Here is a 13,823-nt window from a genome sequence, read left to right as displayed (position 1 = left end):
GCAGGCTCACAAAATATCTGATCAGACTTGATCAGAAAATCAACTGGCTAGCTGAAGCCATGATCCCCATGGCCATTCAAGCCCTCTGATCAAGTTCTGCAAATGCCTTGCTTTATACTTGTGCTGCACTGTCACTTTAACGTCTATCGGCAGCTTAACTATAACTGCCAAATTTTTCTCCTATGGACAATGTATCACAATAAGCACTTTCTCTTCGTATATCTTGCACTAAGGGCCAGATGTATCAAGCATTTTTCCATTCGCAAACGGGCAGATTCACAGAATTTGCCCTTTTGCGAACGCAAAAATTGCTTTTCCGATGCAGCAAACCTATTTGCGATTCGGAAACCTGTTACCGAATCGCAAAATGGGTTTGTGATATGGTATTAGGAAGGGGCGTGTTTAGGGCGTCCCTTCCTAATACCGAATCGCATCGGTATGTATGAATGTTTTGTGACTGCATTTGCTGTTGCAAAATATTTGCATTTTACCACCTACTACAAGTAGGTGGTAACCCATTCGCAAATGGGAAGGGGTCCCCAGGAGACCCCTTGCCCTTTGTGAATGTTTGCAAAACCATTTTTAAGAGCAGGCAGCTCATAAAAAATGAAAAGAAAACTTTTCATTTTTCATTTTGTAAAGCATCTCGTTTTCCTTTAACCCCTTTAGCGCGTCGTACAATCCGCCACGGTGCGGACGTATCCGTGCGCGCGGCCGCGTCGGCCAACGGACGTGCGCAGCACTACGGAGGTAGTGCTCGCGACGGCCTTAGCCGACGCACGCAACGAACGGGTTAAGGAAAACGGACATGGTGGTCTGCTGATCTCAGCAGGCCACCATCACTGTGATTTTTGTGATTCCTAGGGGGTCGCAAATTGCGACCCACCTTATTAATATTCATGAGGTAGTTCATTTGCGACCCACTAGGAATCGCGAAAGGTATACTATACACATTCATACATTGCATTTTGCGATTCCCTAATTGTGAATCCTTGAGATTCGCAATTAGGGAATCGCAAAATGCTATCTTGATACATCTGGCCCTATGTCTCTAGCTTTTTATGAATGCCTTTTAATATGTTTTATGCCTTCCACCTGATAAGATTTTATTTAAATGGTTTTAAAAAAATATATACGTACTCAGTGCAATGGTTTTAATTAACTGTGCACATATATTAAATAAACTGAAACTGATCCTGGCACGCCATATAAAAAAAAAAGAGAGAGTGGAAAGTTTTTGGGAGGGTCATTTCATCTTCCCGAGACTAATCACAGAATCAGACAAATAAGAGAGGCACTTCCAAAGTACATCAACCCTTCCATTTTTTCGTTTTCCCAGTCCAAACGGGGAAGCATCCCCCGATTTTTACTGAGAACTCTCAATCACACACCACTGTGTGGCACGCTTCATCCTCGAGTTCTCGTCTAGTCGTCTAGTACCTATGAGCGGGCTCAACCCTTATCCTTTCACCAATGGAAAGGGGAGCTCTTTGATTTATATTCTGTGGGATCAAGTTTATTAAAATAGTCTTTAGCTTCCCTAATGCTACCTTTATTTACTTAGGAGCCGCTAGACTGGGTTAATAACATACAGAGATGTGAGTGGAGAAACATGTATCTCCCACATCTAAATGGGTTGATACGTTTCAGCCGGATTCAAAAGTGCCCCTAAGGGTTTACCGGCATTCTTCAGGACTATGAAGGATCCCTAACGATAGGCTCTCTTGGAGTCCTTCACCCTTACACACTTGTGCATTTGTTATGAATGTATCATTCACGCATATACAAACCAACACTTTGGTTGACTGCGCTCTGGTAAATTCCCTGCGCCTGTTGCCTGTGAAAAACAAGGTAACAACATAAACATAACTTCACTCAAATCAATATCTGATTTGGCGAACTGTGTACCACAGCATACCCTATTTCTTGTGTTTTAGGACCATAGTTTGGCCATTAGGGGTTCGTAAATATTGAACCACAAAGCCACCCTTCCTGTGATTTTAGCCCATCAGTCTGAGTCGCAATTTGCAAATTACTTCACGAATATTAATGAGGTAGGTCGGAGTGCGACCCACTCAGATTCTTCATTTTGGGAACCAACCTATTGGGACTTCGGTCCGTTTGCAAAATTCCATCACTGGTCGCAGTTTGAGGCTAGTTTCTGCGACCAGTGCTATAGTACACCTGGCCCTCAGTCTCTGGAGACTTGAACTCTACATGAGTCACCTAGTTTCTCACCAAATGTGAGCCCTTCTTAATCCCTGCTCATACGTTTCTGTGACTCCCAGTTGCCGCCTGTCTTGCTTATAAGCATTTGTTGGTGCGTCTGAGTTGCCAGGCAGTGCTCTGAAGTGGTCACAAGCAGCATATTAGCTGCTCTATGCAAGGAATGCCTGAAATCGGAATTTGTTGCAGATTTTCCATCAGACATGAGTTGCTGCGCTCCACATTCTAACCTAGGGGCCTGTTTCTCATGCCCACGCGCCCATGCCCACTGTCCACAGCGGCCGCAATGCATCATGTATGGGTTTAATTTAACAAAAAAATCAATATATATACACACAGCGCTCCCACTCTATAAGGTTGTTTTGGGGGCTTTATTTGACTTGTGTCGAAAAAATTATTTTAAGCTGAGGGGTGGTGGGTGGGGCAGCTTTACACAGCCGGCTGGGAGTGAAACAAACAGCCTTATAAAGAAGGAGGCACTGACCTTAATTTTCTCTGCTTCATCAATGAGCAATGCATCGCTGCATGGCAGCGGCATGGAAAGGGTTAAATTGGAATACCTTGATCCTCATGCCTTCCCAGATGTCTTGTGTGCCGGGATGGATGGGGTTCCATCCCTGAAACAGAGTAAAATTAAAAAAAAAAAAAGCGTTATATTTTGATAACTTTAAAATGTGATTCAAATGCCTTATATTATCACAATACATGAGGGAAGGCAGCGGAAGGCAAAGGGGCTCGGTTCTGTGAAGAGCTCGTGCTAGCCCACTCTCTGAAACAAGGTACCTTTCATAATCTTTGTACCCAACTAGGTCGATGCCAGTAAAAAGGGATCTAGGGTTTTTGTGATGTTGGGAATGTTGGTTTCCAGGAACAAAAGACCAGCTCTATAGCAAGCAGAGGCTAAAACAGTAAGATGCAAGCAATCTATTGTGTACAAAAGCGCCTGACCTCCCCCCCTCCAACTCCCAAAACACTTGGACAGTAAAGGTCAAAAATGCAAGATTTCATCTTACCACCACCAGTACCGGCACACCACTGGCCCTCGGGGCTTTATCAAAAATGCAATTAATTCACATTATTCACTAACTACACTATCTGGTATAAGCTTGAGGAAGGACAAAAAATACATGTCCTCTCTGATCTTCACAATTATTATCTGAAAAGTTGCAATCACAAGGTTCCCGCTCAAAAACTTCTGGAAAGAGAGGGACAAACTTAGAGAGTTGGCTAGTTCCAGCAGGATGCGGGAACATAGTGGGGCCGATTCACAGAACTAACTTAAGACAAAATCCTAAACTTACTACTTTTGGTATTCACAGAAGTTAGGATTTTGTCTCAAGTTTGTCTTAAGACAAACTTAAGACAGACTTAACACAGACTTAAGACAAACTTAAGACAAACTTAAGACTAAATCCTAACTTCTGTGAATACCAAAAGTAGTAAGTTTAGGATTTTGTCTTAAGTTAGTTCTGTGAATCGGGCCCACTGAGTCTGGGAAAGGACCCCTCTCTCTGCAATGAAGCCAGCTCCCATATATTTCAGGGTAAGATTTAGCTGCCGTCTTCTCAAACTGTATTAGCGGCCCACGTGGCGCTTATGATAGAAAAGGTGCCATAATGTCTGGGTGAACCGCACACATGCCCTCACCCAGGTATGCTACGAGTCCCTGCCTGGCAGGGGGCACTGCGAGGATTTAAGTGGTATATTGCAGGTAATCCCATATTCTCCATGTACATGGGGTCTTCTGATGGTAGCAGGGGCGATAGGATCAATGGGCTGAAACAAAGTTTCCCACCAGCACTAAGGGAATTAGGCATACCCCAACACTTTTACGTATCTTAAAATTGAAATATTCAAATTATGAACATTTAATATGTAGAACCTCAGATAAAGCCATTTTCAAATCTAAGACAAATACACATAAAAAATGTGTGCATGCTTTATTCTGGAAACGTCTGCTGCTTCAAATTTAGGGGGTGGGGTTTAAAGAGGACTTTCTGTTTTTTAGGTGCAGACATGTGCGCTTACGTAATGAGGCGTGCACACATACATCATCACACATATATGTACTTCTGAAGAATGAACAAAAGACACTGGCAGACCCAACAGTTTACAAAGGTGAATCTGAGTGGCTTGGCCAGTGCTTGTAATGACATATTACTGTGGAATGCCATTATTTGGGTAGATTTAAAAAATCTGTAATTTTAGATGAATTAACAAGCAGGATAGCTCAGTGACTTGAATGTTAACCACTGATACGGGTTTTGATCTCCATGTCCCAAGTTCGAATCCCTACGAGGCTGACTCAGTCCTCCATTCTTCTGCAGGACAGTAATTGAGTACCACAAACTAGGTAATAGTAACATCTGTGTTTTTTTTTTTACAGCACGTGGAAACAGCAGAAGATTTGTATGAAGCACTATTAAGAAAACAAGTTATTACAGTATTTGGATCAAAACTTACGTATGACCTTCCCTCTTGTAAAACAGGACCCATGCCTACATCCTGTCGCCCCCTTTTGTTATCTATCTAAGTGCCTTTCTTGGCTTCATGTACCCTCTGGCTGCCAGACAGTGGACCGATGGGGCCACTCACTAGCATTTCATGAGCAAAGGTGGGGCTGTTGGGTGGCCCAGCACAATCCCCTGCTGCCTGACAACAGTTGGAATTAACACGTTTTACACTTCCTGTCCTACAGCTGACTCTAGTTCCTCGCGCAACTAAGGACTGTAGAGAACATTCCCAAGTGTGGGATCTTTTATGGCAAATGTCAGGCCTCTGCACCCCTGCTTTATGTCCTATGAACTTGGAGTTAGGTCTTCCAAATCTGAGGGTCTTGCCTGGAAGATGCTGCTTTATTTATTTATTTTGCTTTAGCTGAATGCTTACTGCAAACAGCAGCGCTGTTGGTCACCAATTACTACTTAATCCCCTGTCTATGCACTCTCAGGTTGCGGCTGAGGTGATGTGTGTGTGTTGGGGGATATAAAAAACTTAGGATCATACACTGTATTCAAGCTGGGAGGTATGGAGAAGGCCCAAGGCCGCCTTGCCACACAGCTCAGCCTCTATAGCATGTATTGTTCCATACTGATATTTTCGGTGCCTGACCCTTCAATGGAGGGTCAGGCTCTCTTTATTCATCACCATTCATGATGTTGCTTCCACGGCCCTCCTGCTTTTAGAAAGTTAGACTATTTTTAAGTGCTATTTTATGTAGAGAGATCTTTGCAAACTGATTTGCCTCTGGACTTTAAAAAAAACATGCAGTGGTTATCAATATTAAAAAATGTATTGAAACTGTCAGATAATCGCTTCATTGTTGGCACATTTCACATTCTCTGGTTCGCCAGCAGACCACGTGACTTCCAGTAGTCTCAAGGTTTGCATCAAATAGCATCCAGGCCACAAAAATGTTGGCCGCCCGAAGTGCCCAATTAAACTTCCCACTAAATCAATGCAGATTAGGCAAAAGTAAACACAACAGCAAGGCCCCATTAGAAGCCATCTGTTACTGGTATTCTTCCTGTGGTCTCTAACCTCTTGGAGGAGCAGTCCCCTCTGCGCGCATGTATGTGGATAACATATTTTTTTAATGTATTTATTTTAAAAGTTTAATATAGTGCGAACATGTCCCATGGAGGTATCAGAGAGCTTTAAAGGTTGGCAATATGTAGATATATAGCGCTAAGCTGGCTACAAAGTAATAGAGGGGGGAGCACGGGGTGCAGGTTGGGGAGGGGAGTGTGGATAAGGCAAGAGATATGGAATGGAACCAAAATGGTGAGATTAGAAGATACAGTGAGTGAGCATTAGTGCGCCGATATGCAAGCCTATGGGGGGTGGGGAATCTTCTTGGGTGGTCCAGCAGCCGGAGGTTTGCAAAGCCCTTCATTTTTCCAAAAATGTACGCTAACATACAGAGAATTTAAGGTCATTCCAAAGCCTGCTACCAATCTGGGCTGTGGTCCACCAACAATCCAGTGAGTCAAGCAATCTAAAAAGACCAGCTACCATTCACCCAAGGCAGCGGTTCTCATCTCTCTGACTTCTGTGGACCCCCTATGATTCACCCCTCTGACCCCCAACTGAGCAATTTCTATGACTTCAGCTGCCTCCAAAAAATACATAAAAATACAGAAACAAGTATCTATCAAACCAATACACAAATTACGGCATCTGTTTTTTCATTCACAAAAAAATATATAAAATCGGAATTTTAATTTCAATGGCAAGGTTAAAGATTTCGATATCTTGATGTATTTATAAAAGCGAAAGCAATACGCCTTAGTCTAGCATACAGCTTTGCTCCTTCTGCATTGTATCTTTTTGTCAGCGCATATCCATGCTTCAATTGAGGCCACCAATCTCCTATACTGAGTTTTGTTGGTGTACTTGCATGCTCCCAGGAATCAAGCTAAGGATACCAACTTAATTTTTATTTTTCAAATTCAAATTCTTTCACATTTACAGGGTGTTTTAAAAAGTTCAATGTTACTTTTTTAATGTATGTATACTTTATTAATCACCTAAAATGACTACATGTTCTAAGCATTTGCAGTTCTCTTGAGTAGGTGCTGCAAGCCTCAGAGGTCTGCAGACCCCAGGTCACTCATAGTCAAGCTTCGTCATTTCTAAAACTGCATCAAACAGGGCGACTCACGCAGGTGATTGCTGAACATCACTGAGAGATTTTCGACTTCTGACTCTTCGCATTTAACTACTTCGAAGTGGGGCTACCAAAAGAGGAAATGCTGGTGAAGCCTGCCATGGAAGATTCATCATTACCCCTTTCTAAGTGCTCCTTGTCCCAGTCATTACTAAGTGAGCTGCCTCCGCCCCCAGGGGCGTAAATGGGGGAAGGTGGTTCAAGGGGGGAGGTTGGGGTGTTACACACCCTTAATAAATGTACTCTGTAACAAATAGTTGGGAACAGGTGGGTTCAGTTGTGTACTGTGAGGTGTCTGTGGGATTTCACCTAGGATTTGTATATGCATACACAGACTAAAACACACACACACACACTCTTCCTCTTTGTTTTGAAGTTCTTCAAAAATGTTGATTATTTTACAAAATATCTTGTTTAAAGTAACCCCTTAAGCCACTCTCCTATTCGTATAATGTATTTTAACATTAAATATCAGCGTGATTGTTGGGAAACCTGAAGCTCACCCCCCCCCCTTATTCCCCCAATCTTACTGACCAAGCTACATCCCTGTCCACCCCAGGACATTGGGCCCACCCCCAGACAGGCCCTAGACAAGCATTAAATTTTCTATGTTATAGGGGTATAAAAAGGCTCCTCCTTTTATCCAATCTGTTTTTCTGTCACTTAAGCTGTGTTCTGGTTGGCATTCCTGGTTTCATGCAGCATGTATGACCAGAGCATGAAATTCAGCTGGCTCCAAGTCTTTTAGTTCCAACTCTTATCTCATGACATGAGAGTTCGGAGCCAAGAAAAGCTATATAAATAAACCATATTGAGGAATGGCTTGAGCTGCAAATGTAGCACAGAAAGAGAGCTACACAACAGAAAAGTACAGAGCCACAGACTGACCCTGAGGGGAGAAAGAATTCACCTCAATATCCAGAGTGCATGTGGGGGCTTCAATAAAGGAGGCAGTAATGTTGCAATGATGGATCTGCCAGGTAAGAGACACAAATTGGAAGGTGACATAGCTAAGGATTTTGTCTCATGTGAGGAAAGTAATAAAATTCCAGAAGTCACAACAATATGAAGAAAACGTTTTTGTACAATACACAGGCCCACAAACAGAAAGTTTTCATTCTATGACGTGTGTTAAGAGTATATTAATCAAAGAGTGGAAAGATATTGATCAGATAAAATGTTAAAGGTCAGTAGCCAAAAAATATACTTTAGAGGGAGTTGAGGATGATTTCCCACAAATACTTAAAGTGAATTAAATTTTAGGCACTATGGCTTTTTCTTCTTCTTTGGCCTCGGGAGAAGGGGCCTTGGCTGATGCAGTGGAGAGAAAGGAAGGGGGTACCTTTAAAATGCATATGCAGCGTCACATCTCTCTCTAAGCGCTAGCATGTACATGCCTTAAGTTTCACAAGCACTACCGAAGGGCTTCAAGATTTCATACAACTGTATGTAAGAGAAAAACGACTTTCTGATCAAAATAGAAATATTAGCACTGTTCTTATTGGATACTGCATTTGACTCATCATGGGGGGCTTCAACAGCAACAGGAGGCGTGGTAGCGTGACGAAGATTGTTATGGCTCAATCCCTGGAAAACAGATCAGACCAAGAGATCTATATGACACAGAATAGACCGATATGGTCCAAAAATCCGCTGAAGAGAAGAAGATGCGTCATACCTTTTGGGTTCCTACAGGGAGGTCGTTTTTATCCCCAGAAGAAACCAGGTCTATATTGGCAGGACACAGAGTGTCCCTTTCGAGGCAAAGTCTGTGGCCGGGGAGGGGGTGGGGGGCTCTTTCTGTCAAAACTCAGCCTCAACCAGGTAATCCCCTGCAAGGATCCAAGTCCTCACTACATGGAGAGGGCAGTGGGTAAAGGATAAAACAATTCTATCCAAATGACAGGCATTAATAAAGGAGGGAGAGCAAGAACAGGTGCACAAAGACAGAATTAACGCAATCATCAATTGGAAAAAGGAAAAAAGCAATTTGGCATGCTCTCCAAACATTTGCAACTCACTTAGAAAAAGAGTTAGTGCTGATCAAGAAAGACAATCAGTGAAAAGATATGAAACAGACAAGAGGGTAGATGAAACAAAGCTTTAGCGGGAATTTCAGCAGCTTTTTTACTTGGGCAGAAACGTATCTAGCAACCTTGAAAGTGATGTATATTCACAGAATTCAAAAGAGTCAGGCAGACAGGCTGACGCAACTTGCCCACGTCAGTGTCTTATCACCAGAGTCTGATCATTTTTAGGTGATAGTAGAGGTGTTTGTCAGTCCATGGATTGACCAGTTTGCTTGGTTGAGCAATGCTCCTCTCCCTCAGTTTTGTTCAGTGATATGCTGTAAGGTGGTGTGGGTGGTGGACGCACGGCGAGTTTTGTGGCTGAATGGGATACTATATGCGTTTCCTCTCCTGCCAAAAGTACTAGAGAAGATCCTGGTTGAGACGGTGCAAGACGTTTTGGCTGGACCGTTCTGGCCTCAACGTCCAGGGTCTCCATTCTCAGAGCAACTAGCAGTAGGACATTGTTACCAGCTTCCTTGCAATTGGCATTCCTGTCACAAAGACAGTTAGTCAACCTACCTCTAACAGCATGGAAATTGAGAGGCGTGCACTGCAAAATCTGTGCTGTTCTTGGGAGGTTGTAATGGCTATTCAGGCTTCCAGGAAGTCTTCTACACTATTGACAGTGGGCATATTATGAAAAAAAATGGGGTCCGGATAAAGGGCGACAGGCAAGCTCTTGAGATCAGTTCGAGATTCTGGACTTCTTAAGAAATGGCTTTTTGTTAGGTCTAGTACAGTCTATTTGTACACACAATGGGCTACAATTAAAGGTTTAAGTAAGTCATGTGGTGACATTTCTGAGGTCGATGCACCAGATTCTGGATTACTAAAGAGCTTCAGACTAAGAAAGCTGGAGATCTCTACACCGGAAGTTAACTGGGATCTATTGGTGGATCTGAGAGGTTTGCAACAGAAGCCCTTTGAGCCCTTGGACACAACAGATATTGCCTGGATCGCCTCTAAATTAGCCTTCTTAGTTGCAACAACTTTTGCTAGGTTAAGTGAATTAGGATCCTTGGTAATAAATTATCCACATCTAAAAAAATGTACTTGATTGGATTGTACTAAGATCTGATCCTAAATATAAACCAACGGTCCAAAAGCAACTGCATTACACACAGGTGACAGAGGTTGGAGACAACAGTATCCCTGCTTTGGATATTAAAAGGGCCTTGTTTATTTATTTGGAAAGATCTAAGGACTTTAGATTATTAAATGCTTTACTTGTCTAGTATGGTGCTGCAAGCAACAACCTAAAACCTAAATAGATGGGTTAACCGGCCATCTTTCAGGCATATCTATCAGCAAGAAGATAAGATGCTAACAACTTGTTAGCCGCGCACAACAAGAGCAGTTTCGACTTCTTTGGTAGAATATGCAGGAGTGCTGTTACAAGAAGTCTGCAGGGGGGCCACCTGGTCCATTCCAAACACATTTATATCACACTAGAGATTAGAGTAAACAATGACAAATCTGTTCATTTGCTACTGGAGTGTTACATGCTACAATAAAGCAGTTCCATGCATGTTCTGTGGGTTTAAAAAAGTTACCCAGAAGGGAGGATGTTGGTGTATGAATTTAAGCTTGAAAATATTCTTGCTTAGTAGTGATTGGAACAATAAGTTGCAAAGGGGTAATGCAACTTACTCATATGTCGAAGTGGGCATGGGTTCAACATTCCCATGCTTTAATAATTTGATTAAGTCAGTTCCCATACTTTTTTTTTTATTTTAAGAATTGTCCCTGCATGGCTGAGCTGCCGCAGGTTGAAAGGGAGAAAAAGAATCTCCTCAAATGTGAAGTGAGATGAGAGAAGAGAGAAGAGAGAGGCGGCCAAAAAAAAACAAGCTTTCTCTCCAGGGTGCCTACTACCTGAAAGACATGTATATGTGTGCAATTGATTAATCAGCAAATCTAAAGGCTGATTGGGAGCTAGCATGGGTTTTAATTGATAGAATTTGTAATTTATTTAATACATTTTTAAACTAATAACTTATTTATTCACTGTGCTTTCTGTCACAGGCTTGTACCTCAAAGCACTATGAAAACATGTCATTATTCCCCAGTAACCGGATCACGACCAAAATCAGTGACCGCCAAGTTACAACCACAGACATCTAACGCGATCGGATTCACCAACCGAACTTTCCTATCCAGAAAAATGCATTTCCCACAAATCATTTTAGGTTGTATTTATTTTTGATGTAATGTTTGTGCGTTACCTTTTACATGGAGGAACCTATAGGTGAATGGCCAACAAAACAGTTACATAATATTGTATTCTTATAGCCGCGTCTGACCCCGCCCCCAGACTCGCTGGCCCTGCCTATTGTAGTGAGGATCACAACTTCCATACTTCTCTTTATGCACTTCGACCGCTGACCTTACCGACAGTATTAAGCAAGAGAGATGAGGCGAGGCAAGGAGTCAGACTTCAGGCCACCCATCACCTTTTTTCCATGTCCTTAAAATCAGCCACGGCCCGTGCAGGTAAGAGCGGTAGGGCCGGGTGGTTGGGGGGAATTCGAGAGACGATGAAGAGGGAAAATGTATTTTTTATTTAATTTTCACTCATGGTGGTCTATCGAATCCCCCTCCCTACACCCCCCCCCCTCCCCCCCCCCAACCACGCCCCACAGCTTTTACCTGCACGGGCCGCTCCTGCTTAAAATCCTAGGATTCAAAGTGCCGTTGGCGGCAAAGCCTTGACATTGGCTTGTGAAAAGGCCAGCAGCAGCCCGGCGCTCCATATGGGACATCAGATCTATAGATTCATATACAGCGTCCAGATGTTTTGTACTGATAGTAGGTATAGATCATATGGCACCATTCTGTGTTTACTTTCGCTTCGTTCCTTAAATCAGCTGAAAAACGTTTAGGGGTTAACCATCCACCCCTGCGCTTCCCGTTTCATCGCCCCCTTGGTGGACTATCAGCCGCTGAATCCGCCAATAAGTATCCAACCTGTTTTTTTTTTATCTCTCTGTCCTTCAAACCGGAGGGGGGGGGGCAAATGCCAAGCTGCACACCGACCAAGCCAACACGCAAGGTACTTTCGCATTTAACAGCGTACAAGACCAGCTCTAATTGAGGTAAGGGTGTTACCGGTGAACGCTTTCGAGGCAGGAAGTCCGGTCAGCTTCAGCCATGCGTTCCACCACGGCCGTGTCAAAAGGTAGACAGAAGCTCAAAATGCGCCTTCTTGAGTGACGAGTGAATCTTTGAGACCTCTGTCGCTGTCATTCTCTCACTGACCTCTAGGTGTCACTGCTGCTCCAATATCTATCTACTCACTCCCAGGAGAGCGGCAAGGCTTTGACGAGCCACCCCACACTCTTTTACCGCCCACTGCAGGCGCCAGACCCCGCAGGGACCCATCTGGGAAGTAGGCAGACTGCAGTCCCCCATACCGGGTAATGCTGAACTTGGACTGACCAAAAGGAAACACTGCTGAAACTGTACCAGGCCGGACTTTGACCCTGACAATAATATGTGCGTTTTGACCCCAACCCCTAACATCTGCACCTACACTGCCCGCTTTTCAGCTAGCTTTAGGGAAACTGCATGTGCATGTAGGCTGTGGTATGACCCTCCAGCCCTGGGCCTCGCGGGACAGGCTCTGGTGTGATGGTGGTTGCACTATCGATCACAAACAGTTCTGGATTTGCTGCAGACAACATTCATGACCAAGAGCACTCGAGATGTGCCTGTGCAATACCCAATGAGGGGGTAGAAGTGGTGGTGAGCCCATTCCTGAATAGAAGCGGTGTTATATGTGATGGTGACACCCAATCCCTAACGAGAAAGGGGTCGAGAAGTGATGGCGAGTGACTTTGGTTGTGAGTGACTCTGGATGGAATGTTGACCCTTTTCACTATCGCAAGTGGCTCTGGATATGATGGTGACCCATCAGGAATTCATCTTGATGTGATGGAGGTCACATTCACCATCAGAAACAACTCTGCTTGTGATGCTGGATCTTTTCCCTGTCACAAGAGACTCGGGATGTGAAATTAACCCAGCAGGAATAACTCTGTATGTGACGGTGACCCCATTCACGATCAGAAGTGACTCTGGCTGTGAGTGGCTCTGGGTGTAATGCTGACCTTTCTCTCACAAGTGACTCTGGATGTGACGTTGACCCTTTTCCCTGTCACGAGGGACTACGGATGTGATGGTGACCCCCTTCCGGATTCGGAGCAGATTACTTATGATTGTCCTTATAGGGAGTGGACAAGATGGGTGGCTACGTGGCAGGGTCGACAGACTCGAAGCGACTCCTCTGCATGTGAGGTTTCCGTCACTGACAGCAGCAGTGCTGAAAGCTGCCACTTGGGTGGGACAGAGGGCGGCCAGTAACTCCCCCGTCTCCTCCTCGCAGGGGAAGAGGACAGGGAGCACCGCCGGCCTCCCAGAGCGGTAGCGCTGCAGGGAGCATGGGAAAGGGCCCTCGCGCTGGCATTTCCTGCCTCCTGCGCGCTCCCGGCTCGGAGCCGCGTGCTCGGAGGAGCTGCGCACGAGAGGCGTCCGGGGCAGGGGTGAACCAGAGGCTACCGGGAAACGCGCAATGGAGTATGAGAGAAAACAAACAGCGCCACCCAGCAGCGGCGAGGGATAGCCGCCACCCCACCCTCCTGCCAGGCAGGCCGTGGCCAGGCCCGTGACTGCAAGGACCTGGCATCAGGAGGCACGTGCAGCAGCAGACTGGCATTCCAGCGCGAGCGCCCATGTGTAAAGAGCAAAGAGGGAGGGATGTGTGGAGCTGAATGAGAGAGCTAGGCACTAACTTACAGAAGGAGGGGGTGGAACCAGTGAATGAAGGGCACACAGGAGACAAATGGAGAGAGAAACAA

The 13,823-nt window shown here is 44.6% G+C and overlaps 1 protein-coding gene across 5 annotated transcripts in view; it reads right to left on the bottom strand.

Annotated features, from left to right (window-relative positions):
- The window catches only part of RXRA (retinoid X receptor alpha), a 440,219-nt gene that overhangs the window by 51,455 nt on the left and 374,941 nt on the right, over window positions 1-13,823 (bottom strand). For 3 of the 5 annotated variants that reach the window (XM_085612724.1, XM_085612741.1, XM_085612755.1), the window contains one exon: window positions 2,787-2,843. The exons of the other annotated variants lie outside the window; for them this stretch is intronic. In XM_085612724.1, the coding sequence (XP_085468850.1) occupies window positions 2,787-2,843 (57 nt within the window). The remainder of the gene's footprint in view (window positions 1-2,786; window positions 2,844-13,823) is intronic. 5 annotated transcript variants of the gene reach the window in all.

This window comes from Triturus cristatus, chromosome 1_2 (assembly GCF_964204655.1).
Source record: "Triturus cristatus chromosome 1_2, aTriCri1.1, whole genome shotgun sequence".
NCBI lineage: Eukaryota > Metazoa > Chordata > Amphibia > Caudata > Salamandridae > Triturus > Triturus cristatus.
Note: the sequence above shows the minus strand (reverse complement) of the source record. Positions and strands in the feature narration are given on the sequence as shown.